Here is a 17,817-nt window from a genome sequence, read left to right as displayed (position 1 = left end):
AAGGCATCAGGGCGCCCCAGGAGCATGAGAAGATGCAGGTAATGATGGGTCAGGGGCTTTCCCCACGTACCGGGCACAGCACATCTGCTTTCCCTACGACTCCTTCACACCTGCCCCCCATAAACTGGTGGGAAGCACGTATGGAGAGAGAGCAGAAGACTTGCATTCTGGCCTTAACTTATTCATACTGACCAACGGAACTGCAAGTCAGTGACGAATTCTGGCCTCGGCTTCCCTGTATGTATCCAGGAGGGTAATAGGCTCAACGTTCTAGATATTATATGAGAAAATTTACGTCGCATTTGTGTTGTGTGGCAAGAAAATCTTTCTGGGTCCAGCTTCTTCATCTTGTAAAATAATTTGGATTTTAATTATGCCCAGATCTTTATGTTAAAGGTCATCCATAGATTGAGAATAAAGCCACTCAGTTACTCATGATTGTCACGGGCATTCTGAGGACTAACAAGGATGACTGAAGAGTCGCACTCTTTCTGGTCACTGGTTTTCACTTTCTCATTCCCCAGACCTCGCACTGGGGCTGGTAATTAGGCTTGATGTACCCATATTTTATTTCTCTACCACCGTTCAGTCCTGTTAGAAATCCTAATGAGCAGTGGAACGGTGGAAGGACAAGAAAGGCAAAGGGAGGAAGAACAGAAAATTAGCCTGAGGAACAAGGATTTTATAATAATAATGTGTGGTTTGACTTTTCCCCATTGTATCTTCCTAGACTTAAATAAAATAAATATTGGGGGGGGGGGGGGAAGAACCAGAGAATCAGCACCTCAGGATTTAGGCTTTTGTTTCTGTTTTGTTTGTTTGTTTGTTTGTTTGTTTTTAAGCACTCACAGCCACGACTGCCATTGTTTGCACCCACATGAAGGGGGGCTTAACTCCTTCCCCAGTGACAGGAAAGGCTTTTATCAGGAAACCCAAGCGTCTCCTGCCAGCTGAATCCTACCAAATGATGACAGATGATTCACCATCTCTGCCCACACTACTCCCAGGAAATGTAGTAAATCTACTTCTAATTTCTTTCCTGATCACTGTCCCAAAAAATACATACGGACAAGTATTTAGGTTTAATGAAGCACCGTTATCAATGAAAAATGCTTTTTGTCAATTCGGTGATCTAGAAAATAGATCCTGCAATTGAGAACCATAACAGGGATGGGGGAAATGGCTTGTTACTCATGTTAGGAGCCAAATAAAAACCCTAACAGCAATCACATATGTGAGTAAACCAGTGTCTGCTAAATGCCACTAAGTACTCCTCTGAGAGATTATATTCAAGGCCAATTGGGTGGCAGGGGTTACCAAGGTCATTTAAATAAAATAAGAAAGGGTCTTTTAGGAAATAGATAAGAAGTAATTGTTTTTATCATTTTGTGGTAGGCAGAATGGCCGCCTACAGATGTCCAAATCTGGAACTTGTGAATGTTATGTTACATGGCAAAGGGACTTTGCAGATGTAATTAAGGTTGAGGTCCTTAAAAATATGAGGATTTCTCTGTACTATCCAGGTGGACCCATGTAAACCATGGGAGTCTTACAAGCAAGAAGCTTTCTCTGGCTGGAGTCAGAGAAATGTAACAGAAGACAAATTGAATATATTCGAAGTGTGAGAGGAACCCAGCCTATCCTTGCAGGAGCAGACATATGGAAAGCGTGAGAAAGCATGTGGGAAACTTATAGGAACAGCTGCTGGCTGACACGCAGCAAAGAAACAAGGACTTTTGTACTACAACTGCAAAGAACAGAATTCAGCCAACAACCTAAAGAAGTTCTGGAAGGATTCATCCGCAGAGCTTTCTGAGACACTACGCAAGACTCAATTGAGCCATGTTATATTGTGACTTCTGACCTACAGAACTGTAAGATAATAAATGGGTGTTATTTTAAGCTGTTAACTTTGTGATTATTTAAGACAGCAGAAGAAAACTAATACACCTCTCATTGGCTGATATGCGCTGTGTATTAGCCTCCAGCCAACCGCAGAAAGTAGAAAATGAGACCCCTGTGGAGAAACCAACTAGCTTGCATATTGCATAAATTGACCTTCACAATAAATACTGCAGTAATCTAAGAATGCTTCCCTCTGATATTTAAGAAATAAAAAAAGTTCATGTCCCTGAAATGATAAACAGTATGCTATCCATTCTAGTCCTGTGATTTTTTCTGACTTCCAAGCTATCACATACTCTAAAAGCCCATTTTTCAACCAGCCAGCTAATGCTAAGGCCATCCCTCAAGGGCAATTGTTGTCCAGACTATATTTTTTACTGCCACTTACAACTAGCTCAAAGTCATCTTCATAAATATACAACTACTACAAGGTCCAGCCATTCTGCTTCTAGGATTTGACCCAAAAGAAATGAAAGCATATTTCTATATAAATACTTGTACATGGATTTTTATAGCAGCTTGATTTGTAATAACCAATAATTGGAAACAACTTAAATGCCCATTACCAGGTGAATAGATAAATAAATCATGGTATATCCATGTAATAGAACACTGCTCAGAAATTAAAAGGAATGAACTGCTGATACATGAAATACAAGGTTGAATCTCACAATAATTATGCTGAGTAGAAGAAGGCAGACAGAAAAGAGTTTACAATGTATAATTTCATTCATATTTAAGCGTAGAAATTGCAAATTAACTATAGTGACAGAAAGCCAATAAGTGATTGCCTGTGAATGAGGGTGAGGGGGTGGGAGGGAGGAATTTTCAGTGTGACACAAGGGAGTCTGAGGAATGATATGCTTATTACCTTAACAGTCATGATTGCTTTGGGGGCATGCACATATGACAAAATTCATCCAACTGTGCATTTTAAATATGTGAAGTTTACTATATGGCAACTGCACCTCGATAAAACTATGAAAGTAAAATAGAGTAAATGAGCCAGACTCCAAGTATATTTATCATACTCACCGTAAAAAGGACTAACGTTTTACAATGGCTGAAATTATAATTTTTCCTTCGTGTGAGATTCCCCAGCAGCAAATGTGTACAGGACATGAAACACAAAACTATACTGCTGGTGAGAAGTGAAAATTAATAAACACAAACCTCATTTAAAATGGAGTTGGAGGCTTAAAGAGAAAGCTTTCACCTACATGCCACTCAGCACACACTGTTGACACCAAGAAGGAGAAACCTGCCTCGGTACAGGAATTTATTCTGCCTTACGCCCTCAGCACGAGCAGAAGGGATTCCTTCCTGCCGGCAGCAGCTTAGCCAGTGGAATGCCGCCGTAAATCAGCCAGTAAAAAGCCACCGTATTTCGAACTTTTAGTTTCCTCCAATGAACTCTTTGTTTACAACAGCCCCTCCCAAGCCTATAAAAGAGGTCCCCTCTTTTGCCTTTTTTAAAAAATTTATCTTTATTGTTGAAAGTATTACAGATGTCACCTTTTTTTTCTCCCCATTGATCCCCCCATCCTGCATCAGCTCCACCCCAGGCCTTTCCCACACTATTGTCTGTGTCCACGGGTTATGCATTTATGCATATAAATTCTTTGATTAATCTCTCCCCATCCACCCACTCCCCCACTTCCACCTTCCCTCTGAGATTCCTCAGTCTGTTCCCTGCTTCTATGTCTCTGGATCTATTTTGTTCATGAGTTTATTTTGTTCATTATATTCCATATATAAGGGAGATCATGTGATATTTGTCTTTCTCTGACTGCCTTGTTTCACTTAGCATAATACTCTCCAGTTCCATCCACGTTGTCCCAAAGGGTAAGAGATCCTTCTTCTTTATAGCTGCATAGTATTCCATGGTGTAAATGTCCCACAGCTTTTTTATTCACTCATCTACTGATGGGCACTTGGGCTGTTTCCAGATCTTGGCTATTGTAAATTGTGCTGCTATGAACATAGGAGTACATAAATTCTTTCTGATTAAAATCTATGGCTGTACTTCATAAAAAGTTTACCCTGGCATGAGAGGCCAGTATATATTTAGATTTTCCCAAATGGCTACACATAGGGTTACTCCACATCTTATATATTGTGTTACTTCTGTTGACCTAAACAGATAGCCAGGTATTTCTCCAGAAAAATGGGTTTATTCAAGAATAACAAAGAATTGCATTGCAGGACATGTGCTCTAATGGTGAACCTTGCACAAGTCCAGATAAGCCTGGTCTTTGTGAAAACCAATCCACCTTATTCAGGGTGGCTGCTTATGGGAATCAACAAGCAAAGTGGAAGCCCTGTCAACAAGTGATCATGCTCAAAACACTAACTTGTGAATTAAATCCAGATAACCATAGAAGCAATCAAACTTGCTTTATGGGGTTAGAAATGTCGAAGGCAGCACTGTGCAACAGAACTTTCTATAATGATGGAAACTCTTGCATCCGTCCTGTCCAAGGTGCAGCCACTAGCCAAATGTGGCTATCAACACATGAAATGTAGCTAGTGAGAGTGAGCACCTGCAATGTTCAATTTTATTGCATTTTAACTAATTTAAATTTAAATATAAGCAGACACACATGGCTATTTTCTACCATATTTGGCAGTACAGGTCAAAAGTACTAATAAGAGCTAGGCAGACCAAGACTGCTTATAGTATAACATTATTTTCAGAGCTTCATCTATGTGTGATAATTAATGATATTTGTCTGAGAAATTATAATGTCCAGATGTGACACAGGGTTAATTTCTTTTTATTCTCCCAACGAAAAGATATAGACGCGTTTGCTATTGACTAAAAGGTTGTGTCCCCTCAGAATTCTTGTTTAAACCCTAATCCCTAATGTGACAGTATTTGGAGATAGGGCTTTTGGGAGGTAATAAGGTCTGGAGAGTGAGGCCCTCATGATGGGATTCGTGCCATTATAAAAGAGCTTGCTTCCTCTCTCTCTTTCTCCACCATGTGAGGAAGCAGGGAAAGGACTGTCACCAACACCCAGCCGTACTGGCACTCTGCTCTCAGACCTCCCAGCCTCCAGAAGTGTGACAAGTAACTGTTTGTTGTTTAAACGGCCCAGTCTATGGCGATTTGTTTTAGCGGCCCAGACTGACTAAGACGACATTCAAAGCTTCTGAAACATCTTTCCGTAAAGCAGCTTCTACCAGCTTGGTACCAGAACCTATGACTATTCTGTTTTGAGGGCTCAGCACAAACAAACCCCGTTTGTCAGCCCTTCCTGTATGCACACCAGCATTCCCAAGTATAAAAGTTTCACTGCCTTGGATTAGGGGGTTTTACTTCCTCTGCATTGCAGGATCTATGAAAACCACTGGCTTTGTTCCATGAGATACAGGGTGCAACGTTGTACCGTTCCTTATGAGGGAAAGACTCTAGCATTGAGTTGAGAATCTAATTAAATTAAATGAATTAAAATATTTACTTAAATTAAACCAACTATATTGTTCCACGTGACAGTCATGGATTATAAGGCTCCGAAGACTCTTTATCAATTATCTATTGCTACAATAATGCTCTTTAACAAACCGCCCCAAGGCTTAGTGTCTTAAAATAACAAGTATTCATTTAGTTCATAAATCAGGGGGTCAACTGGGACATTCTGCTCTTCTGGGTTGGAGATGTCTCATTTCAGCTGGGCTTGCTCATGTGTCAATATTCAGCTAATAGATAGGCTGGGGGCTGGCTTGTCCAGGATGACCTCAACTAAGAGGTCATCCTATTTGTGCTCCCTGTTATCGCTCATATGGTAGAAAGCTAACTCAGGCATCTACTTACAGCTGAGGGAGGATTCCAAGGAAGAGAATGGGAGTAGGTCAAACCCCTTGAGGCCTAGACTTGGAACTAATAAGCCATAAGATCAATCCAGATTCAAAACATAAGGGAATAAAACTCTACTTCTTAATGCAAGGAGCTGTAAATTCACATTTCAAATAACATGGATATTGGAAGGGATACAAGATTGTGAAGTCTCCCATAATCTCAATTGATAGTACTAATTTTCATGTTGAAGGCAAATAATATCCTCTAAGAATGCATATTGGCATTTGGGCCAAGCTTCTAAAAGAAAAGAGAAGTTATTACCCTAGGACCTAATGGGATGAAATAAATGGGAACCGATCTCAGTTTACAGACTATCCTAATCAGAATCAAGTGCTAATGGACCGATCTCATCCAATCTTACACATAAGGCAGTTCAAATGGAAATTCCATGACGTTTGAAATCTAATAATGAAGCAAATATATTATAAAAATTAGCACCAATCTAAAAATTGTAAACAGCAGTCTCCAAGCTACTGGAGCAAGCGTATACGCGCTTGGAAGTCGTGAAACGTTGTCACATCAGACTACCTGTCATGACCTGACAAGTCCTGAGCTGCTGGTGAGCATTACAGGTGCCATCCAAGTTCTTTCATTATGTCTTGGATAACCGTGAAAGACAAGGGTGCATTAGCTTTAAAAAGCATTGTGCCCACCTGTTGCCCATTTGGCACATAGAGTGAGGAGAGAGAGTAAAACGATGGCTGTAAAGTCCCTGGATTGTGAAAGAAGCTGGTGAGGACGTATGCACCTGGGACACTCGTACAGGTGACACACCGCTGGCCACAGCAGGTCTTAATACCCCACATTGCAAGATCATGGTAATATATCTGTTTGAGAGATCCCCAAACTGTCCAGTTTTTGGATGACATAAGGGGACAACTCAAAAACAGTAACAAAAACAGCCAGGAAAACTCACTGTACCATATTCAGTGGTGTGTGTTTTTAAATAAGAAAATTGTGAGCAAACTAAATGTCCAACAATATAAGAATGGCTATGTAATTATAGTATTCTCATTGGGTAGAATATTGCGGAACTATTAAAATGGTGTTTATAAAGGCCATGCATCAACATCAAAAAAGTATAATTCCAAGTGAAAAGAAGATGCAGAATTATATGCACACTATGATTACCACTATGCAAAACAAAATGATGGAAGTGCATAGAATTTCGTAGGAGTTACCTTTTCGAACTCCTTATTTTTAAAAGCCTTAGAAATGTTTATATCTTTTGATTGAGTAATTCAACTTCTGAATATTTCTCGAGAAAATTATCTGAAATGCAAAAAAAGGTTTAGGAAGAAGGATTGTTATTATATCACAGCAGCTTTTTCTTTCTTTAATTTGTGAAGAGCTCGAAACAGCCTAACTGTGTGGGAAGAATGCAGTGGTTAAGTAAATTATAGCTTATCTGTTTGCTGAATTTTATGCAGCCATTAAGAATAAAAAACATAATGACAGTGATAAAATGATAAATTTAAAAGAAAAGGCAGTATTCATTTAAAAACACAGTAGATAAAATAATATTGCTACATGATTTAAAACTTAATAGAGAAATATAAAATACTCCAAAATTTAATAGTATATGAAGCAGAAATATATAAAAAATTAATAGTGATTATCAGTGGTTACATAAGGGCAACTTCTAAATGTTCTTTCTGTTTATTATGCTTTTATGTATTTCCAATTTGCATATGGTAGACCATAATATGTATTGCTTTGATAGTTAGAAAAAAATTATAAAAGCCTACATAGAAAATATAAAAGAAAACATCTAATTTGCACTATCTAAAGGTGATTGATTAAGCGTTGTGTGCTTGTTTTTTTCTAATTTTCACATTCTGGACTGTAGTTATTTTAAATTTATAATTTCAAAAACTATAAATTTTAATAAGATGACCCATGTCATTACTTTCTGGTAAGATATGACACTAATAATAACACCTTAGATTGATGGAAGAATTTACAGGTTGCAAAATATTTTACTTGTATCATTTTACTCAATTCTCACAACACCTGTGTGAAATAGAAATGATCATGTTACAGTTGCAGAAGCTGAGACGCAGAGGCCCACCAAGTCATGTGGCAGATGCCTAAGGGAACCAGTGCGGGACCCAGGGGTTGCGTTTCCAAACGCAATACTCTCTCGACTCCCGTGGAATCCTGCTGGCAATTCCCGTCAGGAATGATAAAGCACTCTGCCACTGCAAGCTGGGCACAAATGCTGTGAGCAACTAAGATGTTTACTGGAAGAGAATGACTTTGATTTGCTTTATAACTGCTCTTTCCACTGTCTTCATAATGACTAATGTTTTAGAAGTTAGGCTTTGATGTTTCACTTAGTGCTTTTCCAGCACATCTCCAATCCCTTGATATTCTCAGTTAATTAAGCACTGATATAGTCTTTGCATGGAGTACATGTTAATTAACCACAGTGATTCCCAAATTATTCAGCCTGGGTTCAGGACCCTTAATATGCAAACTGACCATCTAGTACACATGAACTCTTTATTTAAATAGTGTCATCTGAGATGAAGCTCAACAAAAGTTTCTATGAAACCTTACTGCAATATCAAAACTTTCCAAAACACTCAAAGTGACCCAACTGGAAGACATAAAAATGAGTGACAGAAACAATAGCTAGCAATAGTACGGAAAGGCTAATTCTACTTCCTCACACTGATTTTCAAATATGTGTCTGCATATTCATTTGAAGACTATGAAATATATTTGGCACTCAAGGATCTCAACTAGATAAGAATGATACCCAACGAGAAAGTTTACATTGTCCCTCAGTAACAATGGGTGCCAATGTCACAGGACTACAGAGATTAGCCCTGAAGAACAAAGCGAGTTTGCATGAATGTACACACACCTACAGAGCATCGAAAAACACTGCTCGAGATGAAATTCTAGGATTTCTGCCACAGAAAAGATCAATACATTTGATGAATTAGTTCCAAACAGAAAAAGTTAAATAGGCCTTCTGCCTTCCTTAGAATTAAAAATAGAGAAATATTTGATGAACTTGTCTCCAGAATGAAATGCCGACATAAACCATGTTTATTAAGGGTTGTAATCACATAAGAAGCTTTTAAAAATAGCTTTGGGCCTGGCCAGTGTGGCTCAGCAGTTAAGCATCAATCTGTGATCCAGGAGATTGCGGTTTGATTCCCGGTCAGGGCACATGCCCTGGTTGCGGCCTCGATCCCCAGAAGGGGGTGTGCAGAAGGCAGCTGACCAATGACTCTCAACATAGATGTTTCTATTCCTCTCTCTTTCCCCCTCTCCCTTCCTCTCTCTGAAATCAATAAAGATATTTTTTTTTAAATAGCTTTGAAAGTCAAGCATAATATAAGAGAAATCCATAAATTTCCAAATTCTTATTTCCTGCTGTGAATGTTAACCAAGTTCAGACTTTAACCTTGACATTTGCGTGGACAATGACATGCAATATTATTGTACATGGCCACGGAGTTCTTACTTTCATTTGAGAGCACAGGTCACAAAATATTCTCTTGGAAATTTTCACATAAAGGCATTCAAGTATGTTTAATAAGTACTCTTCTGAATTTTTCTAATGAACCACAGTGACATAGTGACATACAGTGACATAGTGGCATCACTCACAAGCATCTCAGATTGTCTAAAATCCAGTTCCTGATTCTTTCTCAACCTGCTTTTCCTGGGGTCTTCTGCATCTCTGTAAATTGAACACACCACCTTGGCAGTTCCAGACCAGAGTCATTCTGGAAAATTCTATCAGCAAATCCCCTAAACTCTTGTTCAAAACGTACTCAGAATTCAACCACTTCTCTCCAGCACATTTGCCACTACCACGGCCCCACTGCCACGCTCTCACCTGCCTGATTACGGTGGCCTTCTCACTGTGCCGCTTCCCTCTGCCTTCCCCCTTTGTCAAAGCTTTAAAACTGCAGAAAGAGTGATTTTTTATTTTTATTTTTTTCAGAAAAAGTAGGCAACCATGTCTCTGCTGTGCTTGAACTTCCCAGTGGTTTCCACCTCACTCAGAATAATCCCAAATCCTCATAAAAGCCAGCCAAATGCTGCACAATCTGCTCCCCTGTGAGCCTCTCTGATTTCCCTCCTACTCCTCTGCCTACTCACTGGCTCCAGCCCGCCCGGGCTCCCTACTGCTCTGCCACCAAGCCAAGCGCGCTGGTGCTTCTTTCTATTTGTCGTTCCCTTTGCTTGGAATGCGCTTCCCCAGTGCTCACGCGGCTCACGCCCTCAGTCTCCACGTCTTCAATCAAAGGTCACCTTCTCAGGGAGCCTTTTATGGTCATTCTCTTTTAAACGGCAATCCCTCTATCCCATCTTCCGTATCCTCAGTCTTTACTTTCTTCAATGTTCTTTGGATCAATGGAGAATATATTTTGTTTAATTTATTTTTGTTTACTATTTATTTCTAAGCCTTTCGTGTAAGATTGTTACTTACAGTTCTTTTGCTTTTTTGTTTTGTTTTGTTTTCTGCTATAGTTAGATCTCCTAGAATAAAGCCTTGCACATAGTAGGTACTCAATAAATTATGTGAAGGAATGAAATATATTTTATTTAAAAAAATAAAAGTCCTTAACTGTTCTCTTTAAAAAAGTAAAACTCATTGCCTCCCTACACTGAAAGAATGCAAATTAACTCACCAACTGGCTACTAAGAAATGACCGAGAGTCCAAAGTCCATGTTGTACAGGGTTCTAGGAGGGTTACAAGTACTCTCTATCTTTAAAGAGCTCACAGTTTAAGGAAGGAAAAAAAAATTGATTAGGGAAGAATTAGAGAACAAGAAAAGATTGTATATTGCTACACGCTAAGTCAAGAATTATGGTATTTAAGGGGTGTGTGTCCTAATTCCATTGCTGCACTAACTGTATGCACCTAAGGAAACTGTTGCCCCTCCCCCCTCAATGTCTTTATTTTGCAAATAAGGTGAAAGCACTAGGTGGTTTATTGGTTCATTCGCGTTTTTAATTTCTGTTGGCCTATTATTTGAGAGAAAGAAGTCAGTTGAGATTCACATGTGAAAGTGGGTTAGCTGCTTGGCACCTCTCTTCCCCCACTCCTGGCTCTCAGCCTCCCAAGAAGCCACACTGAGGAAGTTCTAATAACCTTGGTTGATTGAAAATACATGCACACCAGAAAATTTTTCATTGAGCTCTGCTGAAGCTTAGCAAGTCAGACATATATCACGGCATTTAAATATATTGGTATTTTAAATCATTTCTAACATCAAAGTGTGAATATTATTAAAACTAGAAATATTTCATGTCATTAGCCATTTTCTTTTATTGTCTTATAAAGTCTCTCTGTCTCTGGTTGTGATGTATCGCTATGTCCTGTGTATAATGTGTTTTGGTTTGCCCAGGGAGACAAACCTTTTCCAGGTCTGGAGTCATGGATTATATACTTCTCTGTCTCTCTCTGTTTCCCTCCCCGCCCCCTCTCTCGCTGATTCAGTGTTACACATGAGTGTTGTATGTACAAATGGTTCCAGACTTTTCTAAATAATATCTGCTCAGCCTAGTGAAAGGAAATACATGTCATACACTGTGGGGCAATATCAATTTGGTCATGGATAGTCCTTACTGCCTGTACATCATGTTATCAACCTGGGATGGGCAACTGGTCTTGAACGGCCCCATGGGAGGCCAAGGAGGATCTATCTCTGTGGCATGGGCAAGGGACAGCAATGTCTCTCTGCAGTAATGATAGTACTCATAAAAGTTACCATGTTAAGACACCTGGGCTATAGTAGTTTCTGGGGGAGGGTGGGGATGAAGGGGACATCCTGTGGAGTTCACCGAGCTCCTGAAAGACCTGGAACGATGTGCCAGTAAGCAAGGCACAGGAAGCCTCAGATCCTCTGGGCACCATCATTCCAGCTTACAGATGAGGGCGCAGTTTCTTGCTGCTTATTCCCACACATACCCATGCTGGTGGTGTGGCCCTGCATGGCATTCTCTCTCCTTCTCCTGACTTGTACATTGAAGCAAGCCATAAAGGAGAAAAAAGGGATTGAACCAGTGCTGCTTACTTATGTCTGTGCCTAGCACCCCCTAAGCACCCCTGCAATAAAATGTCTTCCCTCTGGGATACCTGAATTCTCAGTTTGCTTTTCCTTTACCGGTGTTACCTCTTCTTATCATTTGTTCCACCAGAGACCAAAGCAGTCTTTCCAGAATATAGAAACATGAATCCCTGGGGCAATACACACTCCCTCCTCACTCCAGCTATTCTATAAAGACGGCAATTTTGCCTTTCATCTCCAGACAGTGCCTTCTACTCCCATTCAATAAGCTGCATGGGGTTGCAGGACATGACCAAATCTCTAAGTTGTGATTTTGTGAATACAAGTTACCTGTGCAGATTCTTTTAAAGTTGGGATTTTCCAGAAGGTGTCCCGGTAGGCGGCACTGGAACCGATGTTGCCAGAACTCAGGGAACCAGGGATTCCTTGTATTAGTGTCCAGCTTTAGCTTCAGGAAATAATCATCAAATGACCTGACCTCTGGAGACTGTAGCTTTATTGTGATTCCCCCGTTGGCTTCCACCTCATAACCTTCAATGACTTCATCTCTGTCTGCCCATCCATCACTAAAAAATAAAAAATTAAAAATCAGGGGTTGGGAAGGTGAGAGAGAGGTAAACGTCTCACAAACAGAGCTCAGAGTTGTGCACGAATGAAGCAATTCAGCAAAGCTAAAGCCTATTTTAAGCTAGCATCACTACCCATCAATGACATTTCTTTGGTGGAGAGTAGAAAGTTCTGAAATCATAATAATCCTGTTTGACTTTCACGGTAGTAAAAGTGATGATGAAGATGATGATAGTAACAATGATAAGAACTAACATTTATTGAGCATTTACTAGTCACCAGATTCTGTGTTACTTACTTTTTCTGAGTCAGAAGGTGTTCTGAGACCTAGGTGAAACCAGGATACAGATCCAGGTTGTCTGGCTCTTAAGCCCAGTGCTCTTTACAACTAGATCACAAAGCCCATCAGTTCTCATCCAGACCACAAGAAAATAAGACTCAGGTACCCAGGGTCTTCATAATTAGAGCTCAACAAGGTTTCAAGGTTGCAATCAAAACCATTACACAAGCTGCATTACATGAGGTAGAACATTGATTTAGCTCAGAAACATGATAACCACAGATTTTGCTCCTAGACATTGTTCAAATTTGCATTGCTTAGAAAACACCAGATGCTTTCCCCCCTCCTAATGCTATTTCAAAATAACAGCAATAAAAGAAAACAATCTCACCCCCCAAAATAAAAGAATCCTCCTGTTCACTGATATTTTACTCAGTGGGTTTGAATTTTTATTATTTGGTCACCTTCTAGAATGTCCACATCTGCCATGAATGATACAGCTCCAATGTAAGCCAGGCCAACCCTCATGTGGGTGGTTGTGATCCCTCCCCAAGAGAGTGTCAAAGAAAAATTGCACTGAACAGAGTGAAGCAGGCAAAGAAGACTTTATTCAAGACTATCCCAATAGGCCACAACTCTAAACCCAATCTGCTAGACCAAAAGGTGGAAGGGTTTTTAAGTGCTGGGATGAGCTAGTGAGAATGTGCTGGAGGACTTTGAGGGGAGCTTGGTCAACGTGGTTAAGCCACCTGTGTTTGGTAATTGCCCCTTATCTAAGTCAGGTTCTCACTTTCCCACAGAAACTGGGGGATAGATGTTTGCTATCATTTTTTTAAATTTGATTTTATTGTTGACAATATTACAGATGTCCCCCAATTCCCCCCTTTACCCCCTTCTCTCCACCCCCTCCCCCACCCCAAGCCTTCACCACACTATTTTCTGTGTCCTTTGGTTATGCATATATGTATATGAGTCCTTTGTATAATCTCTTCCCATCTCTCTCCCCCCACCTTAGATATGTCAGTCTGTTCCATGCGTTCATGTCTCTGGACCTATTTTGTTCGTCAGTTTATCATATTCATTAGATTCCACTTATAAGTGAGATCATGTGATATAAATCTTTCTCTGACTGGCTTATTTCACTCAGTATAATACTCTCCAGGTTAATCCATCATTTTTAGTGAGTGCATTTTATAGGGATGGATCCCAGGTCACTGAGAAAGAAATTTCTCTCCTATAAAACTTGCAAAGGCTAAAGGAAAATTTATATCTCAAAGGAACAGAGAAAGAATTTACAATGACATGCTTTTAAAAGCAAATGCTCTAAGAAAAGGGAAATGCATCCACCCCTCTTTCCTTCCTTCTTTCCTTCCTTCAGAATACATATAACACTCGCTATGTACCAGGTGTTCTGCTCAGAATTCAGCTGAGGATGGGATACGCTGTCTTCTGCCCCTACTGTTGCAGAGTTGTGGGGAAAACAAACACTAAACAAGAGTTACAAATGCTATGAAGGTAAAGGAGAAGTGCCCAGTACTATAGGGAGGAAGGGCTTGGGGGCTTAACTTAGTCTGGTGTGTATGTATGTAGGCGAGTGTGGGTGGGAAAGGCATGATTAGAAATGGCTTTCCTAAGAAGGCGATGTCTGAGCTGAGATTCAAAGGATTAATTAGTTGAAGAGAGCAGGAGGGTTTGGCATAGAAGGTTCCTGGTAGATTATCTAACACACAGGAAAAAGCATGGCTCAACCAAGGAATTTAGACAGTTGGTAAATCTGGAGCAGAGAGAGAATAGTGCAGGAGATGGGAGTGCAGACATGAGTTCTAACCTGGGAACTGTTAGCCTAAGGGCTACAGGAAATCCTCTAAGTGTTGAAAACCTATTTTAATAAGGCCTTTCGGTTCTGCTCCCTTGTGGTAAATGACTTGAGTATTTTTCCAGCAAGTCCTTCTCTAGTCACCATCACTGAATATCATGGCCCGTCAAATTGATCAAAGGGAGAAAGGACAAACTCATTTATGACTATATGCTCAGTCTGCTTAGAAAAACCTCAAAGTAGCTTAATTATTCAGATTTATTCACATTTAGATCATAACTACATCTACAGCAATTTGAAGACCTGTCATGCTGAAAAGAAGGGTAAAAATAACACGTTAGGCTTTCAAGAAATTCTGCCTGTGAGCATATATTTAAAATCAAAATGACATAACTTGAAGAAAAGAATTACTTTTTGACATAAAGTTTAGGCTTGAAATGTATTCCTCCCCAAGGTTTAATATTATATGAGACGTGTGTGTGTGTGTGTGTGTGTGTGTGTGTGTGTGTGTGTGTGTTTGTAGTCTGAACAGGAAACCCACAATTTTTTTAAGTGTATGAAATGAGCCTTATAAAATGTTTATTTGCATTGCTTTCAAAAAATATGTTTTCAGTTTATAAAAGCAAGTATCATACGTGAGTGCTTGAAACAGAGACAGTGTGACTTCCTGCTTTTTTGTCCACTCACAAAGAGAAGCGTGTCAAAGGAGTAAACTTTCATTTACAAATAGGGATAATTACAAAAGTCATGTGGCTTCATAGGGTGGAGCCCTAAACCCCCTTTGCCATTGGCCAAAGCCTCTCCCCTTCACTGTAGATGACCCCTTTCCCAAAATTAGAGTTGGTGTTAAATCCAAGAGGTCATAAGGTCCAGGAGAACCCAATGTAATGGAGAAAATATTCAACTAAGATTACTTGGTGAATATCTTTTGAAGTGTTAATTGCTAAAGATGTGCATGAGATCTTAAGTCGATGGTGGGTAAGGTGTTAGAAAATGCTAACAGATAAAAGGTCCCTGAGAAACGTCCATAAAACAACCCCTAGATTTTATATATTTAAATTATTTTGCCTATCTACCACTTGTTATATGTATTTACAGAGAATTTTGAAGGATGCTCTCTGTTTAGTTGTAGCGGGATTTTTTTACAAGGATATTATTTTGTGAATTCCCTGAGAAGCACACGAGAGCCAGAAGCTTGCCTGATACCTGGTGTAGGTTTTTTCTTTTGTTGGTGATGGGGACAGTGGTATAAGACTGTGCTTGACCAGAGATGACCTGCAGGCACCTGCTCACCCTATGTGTAGAGTGAATCTTGCTGTTCTGGGTGCTGACCAGCTTCAGGCCGTGCTGAACCCCCCAGGAGACACATTCGTGGTGCTGACCAGCCTCAGGCAGTGCTGAACCCCCTAGGAGACACATTCGTGGTGCTGACCAGCTCAGATAGTGCTGAACCCCCTAGGAGACACATTCGTGGTGCTGACCAGCCTCAGGCAGTGCTGAGCTCCCTGGGAGACACATTCGTGGTGCTGACCAGCTCAGGCAGTGCTGAGGAGACACATTCGGGGCGCTGACCAGCCTCAGGCAGTGCTGAGCTCCCTGGGAGGCACATTCATAGCTCTGGCCAGCCTGCAGCAGTGCTGAGCTCCCTAGGAGACACATTCGTGGTGCTGACCAGCTCAATCAGTGCTGAGCTCCCTGGGAGGCACATTCATAGCTCTGGCCAGCCTGCAGCAGTGCTGAGCTCCCTAGGAGACACATTCGTGGTGCTGACCAGCTCAGGCAGTGCTGAGCTCCCTAGGAGGCACATTCATGACCTCTCGCAGCTTCTGCTGCTCCATCTGTTTCCCAATTATTATTAGTTCCTTTTCCTTTCTAGGGTCTGGAAATAAGACTGCATAATGTAGGGGAACAGGGTGAACAGTTGTCAGAAAGCTGCATGCCCTAAATATTCCTCACAAAATAACAAGAATCTTTATTTCCTACCCCCCTCCCCAGCATTTATATAGAGCAACTTTTACAAGAATGTTCCTCCCTTCCAACAAAATTATTGTTCTAGTCCCTGGAAAATGCTACAATCCAAAGATGAATAATAATATTTCTTCTATTTAATAAATTCTGATATTAACAACAGGAAATTATTATTTCTATCTCTACCAATTATAACTTGACAGGAGCTGCATGAGTGTTTCTTTTGTATCATACGTTAAAAGAATTTAATAAGCAAATTGATAGTAAAAAAAAAAAAAAAGAAGTACAACAGTACTTATTTGAAGATTGTTCAAAAACATTTTAGAAAAACATATTTACATTCAATCATTATAATCTAGGGGGTAAAGCAATTTAACTTGTGTTATGAGTTTAAGTAATTGTGTTTACCTGATGATAAAGCTATAATTCTTTAAAAGTATACTAGAGATTACCATATAACTAGGGGAAAAAAGAAAAGCATAATAAAAAGAATATTTTCAAAAGCACATGTAATCAAGCACAAAATTCTATAAATTCCAGTGCTAATTACATTTGCAAACGTTGAAGAAATGTAGTGTAATGTAATTTAAATCAGACAATGTCAATTGTGGGGAATTGTATGGAGGGAATGGCAGCTTTTTCACTAATAGCTTAGACTGGCTTTATTCACTAAGCAGTTATTCATTAAGAATCTTGTACGAGTTAGGCATTTTGCTTACTGCTGTAGGTACACTGCTAAAACGTGTAGGTAAGGCGCCTATCCTCAAGGCAATTACAGAGGTGGGGAACTCTGGCCACTGAATACACAATAGCCACAGTGAGTTGCAAAGACTAAAGGAAAGGAAGAGAGGCTACAGGAGCACAGAAAAGGGACAGGGGCTCATGTCAAGGGAGATTCTCTCCAAGAAGTGACATCTAAGATGAGGCTTAAAGGGTGAGTTGTAGTTACATAGGTAAAGAGGGAGATGGAAGAAGGACCAGCTAAAGAGAGGACAGAACTTTCCAACCACAGCAAGGCTTTCACTTTACTTATAGTGTGCAAGGCACTTAAGGCTAGGACAAGCACAGGTGAGATCTAGAGCCTTCACATCCTTGTCAAGGGTTTGGGATTTTATTTTTATGGTGGTGATAAACTACTCAAGTTTTAAGCAGGGATATGATATGATTAGATTTCTTTGTTTTGGAAAGATTTTTCTAGAAATTACCTAGAGTGTACTTGTGAAGTTTCTTTGGTCCCAGTATTCTCAGACAAACCTGTGGAAACACACCTAGATGTGCTCACACACACACATGCACAGGCTAATTACATCATAATATAAAGGCACAGTAGGGGTGCTGATGAACCAGGAATTGGGGTAGTGGTCACAATTAGCTTAT

The 17,817-nt window shown here is 40.1% G+C and overlaps 1 protein-coding gene across 2 annotated transcripts in view; it reads right to left on the bottom strand.

Moving 5' to 3' along the window:
- GRM1 (glutamate metabotropic receptor 1) overlaps window positions 1-17,817 on the bottom strand; it is a gene marked incomplete at both ends in the record, with an annotated part of 259,375 nt that overhangs the window by 65,509 nt on the left and 176,049 nt on the right. For both annotated transcript variants that reach the window (XM_081140792.1, XM_081140793.1), the window contains one exon: window positions 12,140-12,375. In XM_081140792.1, coding sequence (XP_080996918.1) covers window positions 12,140-12,375 — 236 coding nt within the window. The remainder of the gene's footprint in view (window positions 1-12,139; window positions 12,376-17,817) is intronic.

This window comes from Miniopterus schreibersii (assembly GCF_964146895.1).
Source record: "Miniopterus schreibersii genome assembly, chromosome: 6".
In the NCBI taxonomy this organism is placed as follows: Eukaryota; Metazoa; Chordata; class Mammalia; order Chiroptera; family Miniopteridae; genus Miniopterus; species Miniopterus schreibersii.
The sequence above is the reverse complement of the archived record's forward strand: the minus strand, read 5'-3'. Positions and strand labels throughout refer to the sequence as shown.